Below are 15232 nucleotides of genomic sequence, written 5' to 3' on the forward strand. Positions count from 1 at the left end.
TCCTCGCACATTTCACATGACAGGCTGCACGCGTTATTTATTCATGTTTAAACACGGTCTGCTTTAAGGCACACCAATGCTCAGATTCTCACACTCACACCCACATGTTATTCTTGACGTCCAAAACGCAGTCAAAGCCATGTAAAGGCTGAATAAATCTCCATAAAGTGTTTGATTGGAATCTGTTGTGCATGTCAGTGTTGTCTGCTGCTGGAAGCAACGCCAGAAACCATTTCAACAAGAGGAAGAGACACAGAGACATGCCTGAGCTGACACTAATCCAGTAATTGCCATGTGCCTGTGTTGCTTATCAAAATAATTGACAGTGTTTTCTACAGTCAGATGGAAGTGTTTATCCTGGTGCTACCAGACTTTTCTCTGGATCCCAAAAACTGAATCAGTAATGAGACGGTTTCATCTTCTGTGTTTGTTTTGACCAGAAATGTGTTTCATGCAAGATCCATCAGATCAATGTAAGAGCATTTTATTTTCCTGTATCATAAAAAAATATTGTCACATATTTTGTATCTTCATAAACTGGTCCACTAATGTTTATAACACAGTAAACGGTGAAGTTTGCTCCTTATCCTCTGTTCAGCAGATTCAAAGTGCTCATTACTTGATAATTTTTAAAATGTGTTTCGAGTATGCACACCTGAGGGTGAGACAGGTTAAAATAGAATGAACAATAATCTACTTCCTCTTTACCTACATTACTCTTCCGAGCTGCTGATTCAGTAGATTAGCTCCAGTTTCGATGACATCAGTCCGAAACCATAGACTGTACAATTAATGGACGTAGTCTCCCCGACGTCACCCGTCTGTTTCTGTAACAGATTTTTGAAGCAAATTGGCTATGTGGCCACATTGGAAGAGATGGGGCTTTACTTATAGCTATAGGGCGCCCGTCAGCTGAGCTGTGCCTCTGTTTGGGTGAGCTCGTGATCTTAATTTCCTCTAAACTGCAGAGTTAAGAAAGTATTCAGCCCCCTGTACAGTGTGTGCAGATAGTAAAATTAGTGATTCAGACAGGAGAGATTTTTTGAACCAGGCTGTAAATAGGTTAATTTCTGTTTTGAAAACAGCTTTTTTTTTGGGCTTGGTGCGTTTGTGACTTTTGCTACTCAAAGTTTTATCCTAATGCCAGCTGCTCCAAACTTCTTAAATCCTGTTGTTTAGCGTTGTGTCACTCATTATGTACAGTTCTTTGAGTGTACACACACCTGGATCATTTGGAGCAGTTGTTCCAAAACAGCTCACCCTCCCCGCTAAAGTCCAGTTTGTTTGGGCATATGTAAACACAGCAATCATGCTCAGATGAGGGACACAACAAGTAGGTTGAGATTGCCAAAATAGGGCAGTCCTGGCTCGCTTCTGTTTGAGCCCTGTAGTAGTTCCTCTGCAGTAAGAACATAATCAGCTCAGCAAACAACACAACTGACTCATAACTGTGGTTCATACAGCAATGGAGGGCAGTGATGCACCAGGCAGCCAACCGTTCAGTCAAAACAATAGAAAAAGAAGGAAAAGAAGAACCCATCTATGTCTCCTTCTTAACATGTGAGCCTTAACAGGTGAGTCTTTATTTTCTAGACGTAGCCTACAAATCAATGAAAAAAAAACACATGTTTTGATGATAATGAACACCGGTACATTAGCCAGAAGAACGCTATACCACAAACTGCCCACGCAGGTGGCTGATGCTCCATGGCTGTTGTTCTTCACCGTGGAACATGGTCAACAACCTGAACAGACGAATGAATGAGGATAAGGAAACTTCCTCATTTTCTCAGTAAGATTTCTCACCAGTTAGAGAAAAAATTGATCCCACCTGGCATTTCTTCACAAATCTGGACCACAAGAGACTTTTGTCATGTGGACACAAACGAACCAATTGACAACTTCAACAGCGTTATCATTTTGGCCCCTGAATCTGAACAAAACAAACGAGCCATAGATGTGAATACATCCTTGGTAAAAATACTTTGTTCAGGTTTAAACAAACACAAGATGCTATAGCTTAACCAGAACCATTTACTGGACCAAATTCACCAAATTACCAATATATTTACCAATATAAGTTTTCTCTACTGGCTTTATTTTTCACCTATTTTAAAATGATGCACTTTCTCCAAACTGAGCAGAAAAGTGTGTGCTACTGCAGATATTTGTGACATTCTACTTAAATGTCTGTATTAAATTCATAGTTTTAATTTTCAAACATAATTCACTTTAATTTAAGATGCATTTAAAAGCTTTTTTAATTTTGAGTTTTAAGGCTCTCATTAAAAACAACAAGACAATAGTGCAGAACGCTATAATTATGATACATTAAAATTCTGAAACATTTTTATGCAAAGGTCACAACTTTTAACTATGACTTTTTTCAAGTTGAAGTTTTAACACGCACCTTCTTGTGATATAACTTAAAGGACAAAACTGTTTAAAAAAGACTCACAGGTTAAGCTGTTTCCTACCGTTAGCTAGCTATGGCTGGGCTTGTTTGCTTTCTTCTTCACATGTAATGCCAAATTGCACACTGCCACCTACTGGATGTGTAACTTATTAATTAAAGTAGATATTTTTCATTTTTTTTTGCTGGACATCTTGTGGAAAAATAAATTAATAAATGTTTTCTCTGGAATGGACAGCTTTAGCGTTTTCACTCTCGAAGCTCAGAGATGCAGCTTTTTCTGTTTGAAAGTCTTTAAAGTAAACTGCGGCGCAGCTTTCCTTTAAAGCTTTAATAAGTGTTGATAACTTGTTTGTTTTGAGATAAAAAATAGGATCTCCGCTCAACTGTTAGTCTTATGAAATGGAAATTTCTGAACTCAGTGAAAGTCTAAACGTACTTTTTTTTGGTACACTCAGCGGAGTCCCCAGCAGCCGCCTCAGCTCCTCGGAGTCCTGCGGCTGATTGACAGGAGCTGGCTGACTGTGGACCCTCCTTCCCGACGCCTCCTCCTCTCGCTCTCTCCCCTCTCCTCTCCTCTGCTCCCTCTCTCTCCTCAATCGCAGGGCTGCGCTCACCGACTCGACACCGCCGACAGGGATGCAGCGAGGGCGCAGCGCAGCCTGAAAAATGGCAACACCACGCGTCCTGTGGATCTATCCATCCTTTTACCTCCTGACCTGCCTGCTCCTCTTTCACGCGTTGACGCCGAGCAGAGCTTTACGGAATTACCCGGAGAATGAAGGTAGGTGTCCTGACGGGGTCGGTGTGTGTGGTGTCTCCTGGTGGCTCAGTGTGTGCGCGGTGTTTGGCTGGTTGGTGGGTCGGTTGGTCGGTTGGTTGGATGGATGAGGAGCCCGGGCATCCCGCGGTTCTTCTCGCCGGGGGAAGGAGCGCGCGAGGCGGTGGAGACTCCCGTTAAGTGCTCGGCTCGTTATGAATCATGCATTAAGAAAAGCGGAGGGAAAAGAGAGGGAAAACACTGTTGGTCACGTTTTTCTATTCCGAGGATGCTGACATTAAATTTGTATGACATACACAGAGGGAGTCCTGCCATGCTGAAGATAGAGGAGCCTGGTGTGGACATTTTTACTTTCTGACGTCTAATTAATCTGTGGGACTATTTTTCCTGCTTTAAATTAGCCTAACTTATAATGATTACGCCTGAGCACCATTGACATCTCTGCCAAAATCTGTCTCAGTTAGAGATATCTGAATTCAAACACTGACAAATGTTGAGGACTATCTCAGTCTGCAAATAAGGAGCAGCAATTACATCAATTTTGTCACACGCTAATGCTGAGCCCCTCTCACTTATTGTATTACCATTGATGCTTGGCCTGAAATGAGCCAATGCATTTACTCACTAACTACTCCTGACTGTGTACTAGACTGAAACATGGACGGCTGCTTTGGTTAATTTGACAGAGTTGCTCTAAAATGAGCAGAAAAGTTAAAACTGTGAGTTCCTGAAGCGATGTTTGAAGAGGAAAAAAAAGGTTTTGTCTTGTTTTTTTTTTTTTGTCCGTCAGACTCTCTGATTGCAGATGATACAGCTGGGACTTGATTGCAGAGCAGGACTGAGTGAAGCTTTGGATGAAATGATCAGGATGACAGCTACCATTGAGATCTTCTTGTTCACACACTACAACACACTCCACAACTCCAGCCTTTAAGGCACACATTCGATACTCAAACTCTACGAATTAGACTCACACTTTGTCAGACCACACAAGCTTTCTACGGGATATCTCCCATGTGTGCGTATACATGGCGCTGAATGTATGTCACAGCCCAGAGGAGTTCACACAGAACAAAGGAGGCTCCTGAGGATAGATAGGGAGCAGGAGCGGAGGAGTGAGGAGTGTTTTAACAGCGGGAGACGACGCATGTGAGGGTGACTCTAACACACTGCTGAAATATTCATTAAAACGAGCAGGAGTGATGAAACCAGCTGGAATCTGAAGGAAACTCCTGTTGATTTAGATAAATGGACAGGAGGGGCATCCTTAAGTGTGTGTGTTTGTGTGTTTACATCTTCAGTTTGGGAGTTTTCTAACTGATTTACAGGTTAGAGAGGCTTTCATCACTAATACACTCTTTGAAATAATCTCCCAGGCAGGTGTGTGAGTGTGTGACTCACTTGTTCTTTCATCCTCTGGTTATTTCTTTATCCTGCTGTGTCAGACTATTGGCCTAATTGGCACCTTTAAGTCCACTGCTCAGCTCGTGCTTGTGTGTGTGGAGTGTGTGTGTGTGTGTGTGTGCATGTGCCCCGATGGGACAGTAATCCAATGAAGCCATTTTTGTCCGCCCTGCACTCTTTGCTTTGCGTTTTTACCTTTCGGCCTGCCAGTTTTCCTGCTGTGACTGTCCGCTTAGCAGAGGGATTGCTCTCTTTACTGCCTGTGTGTGTGTGTGTGTAAGTGTGTGTGTCTGTACCTTGTGTTTGTCTATGAGTGCACATATTCTCCACCCACGCATCTCTGTAGTCGAGTTATTCCAGGAAATCCTCCCTCTGAGTGTGTCTGGGAGCAGAAGCGAGGCTGTCATAAAAAGAAGAGATACAGCTCTCAAGGCTCAATTAAGAGCTCAGGCCTTTTGATAGAGCTGATAGTGTTTGCAGTGTTAAGCTGACAACAAGCTTAGTTTACAACCAGAGATACTCATAAAGAAACGGCATTTAGCAGAAAAAAGTTGTGGAAGTGGACCTTTGTGGAGAAATGACAGATTTCTCTGACTTTGTTGCTAACTACAGACTGAATAACCCAGGATTGAGTTGAAAGAGGTTCATTCAGAGGTGGTTGTGATGAAGAGCCGGTAAAGGTCTTTGTTAAAGACAGTGTGGGGAAGAGGAGTGGATGAGTTTTTCTGCACCAGCAGAGGGCGCCCTACACCCCGTCTGTCTGCACCCTGAGGGCACGCTGATGTAACAGCAGGGTGGGTGCTCACAGGTCTCCCAGGGCACCTTTTTTTGTCCTGCTGTCTTCATCCCATCATCTAACCCAGGAACACAGCACATGTTTTCACATTTTGTTGTTGTTTTTCTTTTCTTTTGCATCTACTCTTCTTTTTTTCCCAGTCGGGGAGAGGAGCATCACTACTTTCTATTTCTGTGTCTTCCCACTGACTCTAAATATACCCCCCAATCCTAGAAAACACACTGTAGCAGCACAAATAGAGCACTGTGCTGCCTCTCGCAGCCAGGGTCTGTTGATTGGAGTTTACTTTAAGAGGTAAATGAATGCTGCAGTCTTAATTCTTCCTGAAGGCAGTGTGGAAATGGATTTATAATCGAATAATAATCAAGAGTGGGCTGAGTTTTTATGTCTGTGTGGCACTTAAAGCTCCTGTAAGGATCTACAAAGGCATCAGGAGAAAACTGATTATTTCAACTTTCTGTGGAAAGGTGTAAAATCTCAAGTAAAACTATGTCAGAAAATCAAAAACAGCAACAGAGATACTCCTGCGGGTTGAAGGAGTTCAGTGATAAAGTTTTAACTATTAAGTTAACAAGGTATTCTAAATGATTTGATAATGTGACCTTTATTTTACATTTGCTGGAACCATGATGTTAAATATCATTACTTCCTTATTTGTAATTGGCAAATTTCACTTTAAAAAATTGAAGTTGGTGCAATTCCCAAGTTAAAGTGCATAGTTAGGCCCTACCCACTGCATAATGTGACGTTGAAATGACGTATATTTAACGTAATTTTTTACGTCCACATCAGGTCTCCTAAGGTGCAGAATGAAAGATTTTATTACGTCTTTTTCGCATGTCGTATGGAGGTCAGATTAATGTCTCCTAATGATGTCTGAATGTTTGGATCCATCTTGAAAGTTTCATTGATGGCTAGATTTGGTCTGCAAATGATGTCCAAATGCTGAACGTCATTGCAACGTCCAAAAAAGGTCAGACTTGGGTGTCAAAATTTGTGCCTATATTGCACATTGCTCTGACGTCTAGGTATGGCTTTCAACGAACCGACCCAATACTGATGTGATCTGCATGTCTCTCTGACGTGCAATGTTTGGTGGGTAATCTGTCCTTTTTGCTAAATTAAATTAGAAAAATTACCAAAATGTTCAGAGTATGAACTGCAACCTATGAGCTAAGCATACAGGTGCAGCTAACTTGACCGGTGACTAGGGATGGGTACTGAATTAGGTACTTTTATAGGTACAAACCAAATTAGGTCAAAAGTACAGAGTATCGATTCACGAAAAAAACAAAAGGTACCATGTTTAGGTACCTAAATGCATCGTTTCAAATATAAAAGGTACCCATCCCTATTGGTGACAGCAGGCAGTGCATCACAAAAGCTGGCAGAGCCCTGTTTCTGAGTGTGTGATACTGTGGGGGTTGTCCTCAGATTGGCATAAAGTGAGCTGGATCACATGAGTTATGTGCATACACAGCCTTTATGATACAGAGCAACTACACTGGAACTCCTGTAAAGTGAAAATGCTAAATTAACTGAGTTTTTTGGATGTTGGCGTCTTTTAAAAACTTTCTCAGTAGTAATTTTGAGCATGCACTCCTTCATTTCTTTGCGTTAAACAGCGTTTTCTTAAAAACAAAACAAAAACAAATGTAGAGAAAGCAGTATTGCACAGAATAATTGTTATGAAACTGTCTCCTGTTTGTAAGTTGGTCACATACATATTCTTCTAAACAAAGAGCCAAAACACACACAGGAACATGTATCCTCCTCAACTTTTGTCCCTTTAATACAAACTATCAAAAGTAAAATTCAGAGTTTGCTTCTCTTTTTTGCTCATAAAGACAATGTGCCCAGACACAGAGAAAAACATCAAAATGAGCTGATGATGTGACTCATCTGTGGTTTACATTATAGTCCTGAGGTTTACTGTATCCTCTAATTGGTCCTGGAACTCCAGCACACTTTTCATTGGATTGGCCTCAAGGTGCTTTGGGAGGAGGGATTACTGTAGTGCTTTGTAAGGTCATCATGAGGGTGAGCAGTTAGTGCACAGGCAAGCATATGTAAAGCGTGCCCTCATTCTTATGATTCACACAAGATCCTGACTGTGGTATAATGTTGGGTCAAAGGTCAGCCCTGGTTTAATTGCTTTAATCTATAATGGTTGCTTGTAGTTATCGGCAGAACCATACCTCATTAAGTATGTGTCAGTGTGTGTGCACGTGTGTGCGAGTCTTACAGATTGCCGTGCTCCCATGTAACAACCATGACCTTGGACAGCGGAGGATATAGATCTCTGCTCTCATCAGGCAGAGACAGCAATCGCAGGCACCCTCCTGTTTTTCTTTTCTACCTCCTCCACTCTAATCCCCTACTCAATTTTCTATCAGCCCTTGTCTCTCACTCCCCGCTTGTTTTTCAGTTTTTTTCTCTTCTGTTTGTCTCCTGTCTCTTTCTATTTCTGGTCTCCTGTGGCAGTGGAACAGTTGGAAAGGACCCACAACACAAGGTTGTGCTCCTATATGTCTTTAACTCTTGCAGTACCCCTGAGCACGTAGATGTACGTGCGCACAGATGCACACACGCCTCCGTGTACACTCATGCTCTTGTAATGTACGACTGGGGGGCAGTTTGGTGGTCTTGGTCCAGAGAATAGTGTCACGTATTCCCGGTGCTAGCTGATAGATGGGGTTATAAATACAGCTCAGTGACAGAGAAGGATTCTGCTGTGAGGGCTTCACCTCAAGGACTCAGTGTGTGTGTGTGTGTGTGTGTGTGTGTGTGTGTGTGTGTGTGTGTGTGTGTGTGTGTGTGTGTGTGTGTGTGTATCTGTGTTTTCAGAGGAGACACAAAGAGAGAAACTAGAATTATAGATAAAAGGAGAAAATATGAATCCACAAGAGAGAATCTGTGAGACAAAGAGAAAGTGTGGGGGTAAAAAGAACAAAGAAACAGACATTGTTCTAAACAGAAACACACCCTTTCCTCCGCGCTCCACCAAGCAGAGCCCACAAACCAACAGTGGTAATGATGGGCTTAAGATGGTTTTGTACGCGAATTCAATTCATTTTTTACTGGTTAAGTGTTTTAGGGTTACTTAGTTTCCCTTTCTAACCAAAAGGAAATATACCTTTAAATTATGCCACACTGAATAAAAGAAACTTGACAGAATTATTCACAATAGAATAGAATAAAATCTACCTGCTGCCAACCCTAAAGCTCAGCGGTTAACACAGGTAATAAAAACTTAGGGATGGGTATGGAATTAGGTACTTCTATGGGTACAAACCAAATTCAGTCAAAAGTACAGAGTATCGTCACACGAAAAATCAAAGGTACCGTATTTAGGTACTTGAACATATCTTTTTGACTGTGAGAGTGGAAGAGTAGGCAATTTTCCATGCTGGACATAAACACAGTGTTGCAATGTTATACATTGAAGAATAAGTCTGTTAAATTAAAAAACAGTTATGCTTTATTTTTAAACAAATTCATATTTTTTACCACATAAACACAAAAAGTACCGGAAACTGATACTGTTGAGTACCAGTACTGATTGCCAGGTACTGGGCATGGGTACCAAATCATTTCAAATGTAAAAGGTACCCATTCCCAATCAAACTAATAATGTGACTTTGAGTTGCCTCAAGTCCTGTGAAGAAGTGATATTTCCAGGAGGTCTCTTCCCCTTGCCAAGACCTTATCTGTCATTTTACACTAAAAAGCTATGCTAAGTGGTTTTTCTTCTGTTTTATCTTGTTTTAAGTAGGGGATCACTGATCACAATTTTCTGGGCAATTGCTGATCTTTAAAAAGCCTGACCTGCAATACCGATTTGGGCCAATACCAATTTTTATTTTTTATTTTTTTATAACTGACAGCACATACCTTCAATCTTCCAATTGTATTTTATTGAAAATCATTGAACAATACCTGTTAAACAATAAAATCTTTATGTTTTAACTTAAACAACCAATAAAGTACCATGAGTTTTAGATCTCAGAGCAAAAAGCAACAATGGCTGGCTGTCAGACCTTCCTGGAGGAACATAAGATCAGTTTCACATGTAAGGATGGGCTGGTCACTGATCACCTATAATTAAGAAAATCTGCACCAATCTATCGGTGCATGTCTAGTTTTAAGTATTTTACAAACCAACTTCAGGAATTCAAAATTATTCATGTAAGTCCAGGTATTTTAACCATATCCACAGACCGTTATGATTAGCTAAACTATGCTATGGTAACACTATAAAATTTTTAAGGCTCCAAGCTTGATCATCACTAGCAAAGACAGGTGTTGATATGCTAGTGTTACCACGGGGAGCAGTAAGTATAAAGGCATTCGTTTCAGTTTAAAGGCACATATGATCAGAAACAGGGTTAACAAAAATCAAACACAAACAATATATAAATATATGGATAAACGGTGAAAAAACAAAGCTTAATGTGTAAACATAATAAACAGGATAAAGCTTACTTATTTTATGAACAATTACAAAGATTTCATTTGTACTTACTTTGTACTCGATAGTAGTATTTACTAAAGCTTCTACTTAAGCATCAGTTGACAGCTTGTAGCTGTGTATTCAACACTCTGGATAACTCACAGGCAGATTTACTCTACTGAAACTCACCTTACGGTTTAATTCACTACCACTAAGGTTAGCATGTATTTTCACTAGCTTCAGTTGGACATCCATCATGTTTTTAGGCTTGAATGATTTCTAAGTCTATTAATGTCAAAGGAAGCTCCTCGGTGTGTGACGTCTGATGGTTGTAGTCAGGTTTTTAGAATAAATGGAGCTCGGTATGCCTGCTGACCCCTTCCCCCTCTGAACAAGCCCTTAACTGCTGCTCAAATCACTGATCATTGGGCCTTGACCACCCTCTGCCCACCACACACACACACACACACACACACACACACACACACACACACACACACACACACACATGCACACACACACACACACACACACACATGCACACGCACAGGCTTACTCCATTTCGACTTCTCCATCTCCCCCGGCTCCTCCTCATTCCCAGCCTGCACCCCTTTTTCCTGACCTTTAATATTGCTAAATTGAATTTGGTTGTTTTCCTTCCTCTCTGCCTCTCTTCTGTTTTTCTCTTGTTGTTTGCTCTGCGGGTTTGGCTCGTGCAGCAGCTGTGAAAGGCTGATTTAGCCAGCTTTATAAACAAACAGCCATGGATTTGGGTCAGCAGCAGGAATAGGATGTTTGCTGACCAGTGTTCCTATCTCTTCTCTGCTTGTGAACAACTGTGAAGGACCATCATGAGTGGGAAGGTAAATTATGCCAGCAGAGTACATATGACAAAGGGGGTGGGGGGTGGGGTGGGGGGTGGGGGGGTGGTATTTATCTGCCTGGTTTGTAATCACATAAAGCATTAATGTTGTTGTTTTGCTTCGTTGCCTACCTTTCTTTACGATTGTACTCTGGCCTTATTTACATATATAAACATCCTCATGACAAAGATACACTCAGATATTTCATCTGCTGAGATATGAGGACCCGAGCAGCACAGCTACTTCCAAAGACTGTCTCAGCGAAGTCAATGGTTGATGGCTCAACGTATGGTTTCGTGGGGCTTTAGTGGGGCCTAACTTAAGGCACACCTTCCTCAGAGTTATTGCAACAAGCCACCGATCACTTTTAATGTCTGTATGGATCTGGCTTAGAGTCACGCATGGGAACTGTTTACACCTCAGAGCCAATCAGCAGCCTTGAATCCCCTGACAGAAACCACATGATCAACTCAAAATGGAGACTAAAATCTAAAGGCGATTGTTTTTTCCATAAGGACTCTTTGACTTTGGAACAGTGCCTGTGGAGGGTTCTGCAGGGTTCCTATGTTTTTGGGTTGATCATGCTTGTTGGGTTCTCCTCCAGTTGGGTAGTTATGATGGACTAGTAAATTGTTGACTGGAATTTTCTGTTGTTAGGTCATTGATAAACATCAGTTCTTCTGGTTGTTTTTAGTTGTATTTTTAGGGGTTTACTCCTTTATTTTGAGAGGCTAAGATAGTGATAGGAACTGGGAGAGAAAGTGAGGGGAGGAAAGAAGCCAGAGACAAGGGCCGCCTCCTTTATGGGTGAAAGACCTAACCAGAAGGCGAAGCACGCAAAAAGAGTCTTGAACTTTTTCTTGATGGTTTGAAGGGTGTCCTCCAAGGTGTTTTTTTTTTATTCTTAATGACTAGAAAGCAAACAAAAAATACTTTTGCGCAAACCAAACGGTTGCAAATGAAGTGACAAATTGAAGATATATTTAGTTTTTTTTAGTATTTATTTATGCTTTTATAGAATCGCTTGCTTGTTTCAACATCCCTCCATGGTACAAATGGTATTCATCACCAGTAACGCTGTACTAACTTATATTGGTACAAACTTGGACATTTTCTTTGCATAGAGGCACAAGCAGCATTAACTTGAGGTTGTAGCCCTGTAGTGGTGTATGTTAACAGCCTAAGTGACCAAATAATTTTCGAAGCCATCTGTAACACTTTACTTTAGAGGTCTGCAAATTACATTGCACTTAGGAAACAATGAGACACAGTTTTTTCTTATTTCTTTGAAATGAGCACATAACTTCTTAAAAATAATTTCCAGATTTGTTGTCCCAAGTCATAATTGGTAGGTTACTGTTTTTTTCCAGTTTCTTTGAAATTTACTCCAAATTGCAACATAAGAAGGTGACGATTAGCAAATAATTTATTTGAAATTAAATCACAACCCACCACAAAAAAATTTTTGTTATTTAATTTTACCAAGTTCTTTAGTACCCAGTTTGTTGATATGCATAATTAAGATCTCATGCAAAATGATAAACCTTTATGACTAGGCCTATTATGTTTTACATGATACAACTGAAGGCTTCAGGAAATTTCGGGGGTAATGTCAAGAGAAAAAAGAAAAAACTTTGTCAAAGTCTTACCAAGCCATCAGTAAAAATAAATAAAAAAATAGTTGATGTTGCCCTAACTTAGTCAAATGCGGCAGTGATTCCCCTAGGTTTAGAGCCTCGGGTGTGGTAGCATCGGCAGCAGGGGCGGGGGGAGCTGGGGGAGAACTTTGCCATGAACACAATAGTGAGCAAGAGGAGAATGTGAACATGACAACACACACAGAGAAATGACATCCTATCATGTAAATAAGATAAATAACATAGGGCTATTTAGTCTGTTGAATAAAGAACAAGGTATAGACCTGATTTATGAGAGAGGTAACTTTAGATTACTTCTGCTGTGATCCAGCACTATATGGAAAATAAAATTAACCTGATATAATGGTAGGCGAAATACTGTTGAACTTTATTTTTGTTTTCTACCAAACATCTTTATCAGTTTAAGGGTTTAACAAATGATTGTACAACCCCTGGTGTAGATTGTAGTCTGGCTACGTACTGGTTGTTTTGAAACAGTGAAAGCAAACTTACATGTTGGTTGTGGTTGAAACTTTGAATGAATTCTTTGGAGTTTTGTTGGTTTACTTCCAGTAATTCACATTAGTAGCCCAATCTATTCATCCTTTATCAAAAATTGTTATTCAATGCATTGACCCTTCCTCTATGCTAACACTACAACAGCAATGAAATGCAGGAAATTAACTCATGTTTCTGTTTGGTGTGTTTTGCTTGCATATTGTTCTTACATCTGTCCTGTATTCTTTTAGCTCTACAGTACGCTGGTTGTGCCATTTTTTCCTCTCTGTTCAGGGTGTCAGTGTCAGTGTAAATTGGTTTAACTTTGATTGACAGAGGCGGCCGGGCAGACAGAAAAGCTGTGAGACAGACAGCCATAGTTGGCGTGTTTGTCTATATGTTCTGTCGGTGTTTACACACAGAAGCAGACATGTCCAAGCACTCTCTTATCTGACATGTGATTTGCTAACAGCTTCCACTGTTGCGGCTCACTCCTGAGATCCCTGGCCAATTTAGCCTCCTGTGACCAGCCACTGTGTGACAGGCCCAAGTGTGTGTGTGTGTGTGTTTATGTGTGTGTGAAAGAGAGTGTGAGTGTGCGCTTTTTCTATCAGCAGAAATGTCAAATAACTAACAAAGCAGAAAAAAGGTTAAGGGAAAGCCTGTAAAGACACACACAAACACACACACACACACACACACACACACACACACACACACACACACACACACACACACACACACACACACACCCTCCTGAAGAAAAAGCCTTCCTGTGTCTTATTAAGAGAAAACGCTTTATCTCTCACTCCTCATTCACTCCTGACAGACTCCTTTAATTCACTTCTTTAAATGAATGGTGGGATGCGTCACAGCTCGAGTCTGTATGGAGGCGTCTCACTCTACAAGTCGTCTCTGGATGTTCAAGGTCTCTGCTCTGTGTGTGCTGGTGTACTGTACATGTGTGTGTGTGTGTGTGTGTGTGTTTGCTACTCTTCGTCCGAGACGAGAAGCCGGTGGACGAAGCTGATTGAAAATGAGTGTCTGGATGTGACTTGGAGCCACTGCTCAACACTGTACCCATTGAACCATGGACACACACCCACACACACAGAAACACACACACACACCCACACACACTCCAGAGCCTCTTCAAGTGACAAACTAGGGCAGTGCTCCTGTCACAGCCTGTCAGCATGGCATCTCCTCTGTTCAGCTAAAGCTGCCACTGTATATGAAACAGCAGACTCGGCTAATGTACTTCCTGTCAAAGTGACGAGGGAGGGGTTGCTCTAAAAATGCAAAATCAACGGGGCACAATTCTTCATGTAGAGGGATATTTTCATAAACATTTTGTGCTTTGTGCAGCATCTGCTTTTCAGATTGACATTTTCTCTCAAGGTTTTGGAGAATGAGGTTTTCTATGTCCCACAGGCAGCTCTTAAAAAACTCACTTTACTAAAACAGCTGCTTTGAAAAGTGATGCCGAACAGTCAACACACATCCTCTAACTATTTCACTGCACCAGTTGCTGTTTGTTGTTTATCTGCATCTTTGTGATCAATTCGGCTGCTTTAGTTTTTCAGGAAAATCCAATCTCACTGTTGAAACTAGTTAACTAGTTTACTCTTTGAGGAAAGATATGCTCCGCTTGTTCCTGTTTTGTCCATCAAAGAAAAAACAGAATATTTGTTACTAAAAGTTTCTGCTTTTAGAGTTGAATCTGCCTCTCCGACACAAAGATAAGACTTTAAGTCAATTTTGTGACTGAAGTCTCTTACATTTATCAGTTAAAGTATTTTTCCATTAAACACTGGCCCTGAAGTCGGTTGTGTCAAAAGAGGGCACTGAATGACATTAAACATACTTTTCTGTGTTGCTTAACACATTTGTTGCTCTACAGTGACAAAACTCTTCTAAAGGTTTTGACAGAAACAAAAGTCAGTGACAAAAAAATCTTCACACAATATTTTAATTTGATATTTGATATTTTAGTGGACATATGCATGAAGTCACACATTCATCCAAGTTTCTGAATATTTTGTGCCTTTAAATTTAAAGACAAGGCTTGACTCATCAGTGAAAACACAAGTATATTTCATCTACTACAAAGACACGATTGGAAGGACACAGTATGGGGTTTATTGTACAGACAATGACGTGATCCATCAAGCCCCTGGTAAAAGTGTGAACTACTCTACAAAAAAACGAAATCTTACCAAGTGTTTTTGTCTTATTTTCAGTCAAACCAATTGAACTAACTAACTAAATATGAGCCACATTCACTTGAACAGAAAAATCTGGTCTGAATTGCTTTTAATAAGTAAAAAAAATCTACTAGTTTTAAGACATTATTCTAGTCTTCACAAGTACGTTTCTCTTCCCCC

At 40.7% G+C, this 15232-nt stretch overlaps 1 protein-coding gene across 2 annotated transcripts in view; it reads left to right on the plus strand.

The window, feature by feature from the left end:
• Positions 1-2992: 2992 nt before the first annotated feature.
• epha4b (eph receptor A4b) overlaps positions 2993-15232 on the plus strand; it is a 147809-nt gene continuing 135569 nt past the window's right edge. For both annotated transcript variants that reach the window (XM_074689205.1, XM_074689207.1), the window contains exon 1: positions 2993-3197. In XM_074689205.1, the coding sequence (XP_074545306.1) occupies positions 3083-3197 (115 nt within the window). In that variant the 5' untranslated portion in view covers positions 2993-3082. The remainder of the gene's footprint in view (positions 3198-15232) is intronic.

The sequence above is a fragment of the Halichoeres trimaculatus genome, unplaced genomic scaffold (genome assembly GCF_033239565.1).
Source record: "Halichoeres trimaculatus isolate MK-OKI-2021-1 unplaced genomic scaffold, fHalTri1.1 fHalTri1_scaffold_15, whole genome shotgun sequence".
Classification (NCBI taxonomy): Eukaryota; Metazoa; Chordata; class Actinopteri; order Labriformes; family Labridae; genus Halichoeres; species Halichoeres trimaculatus.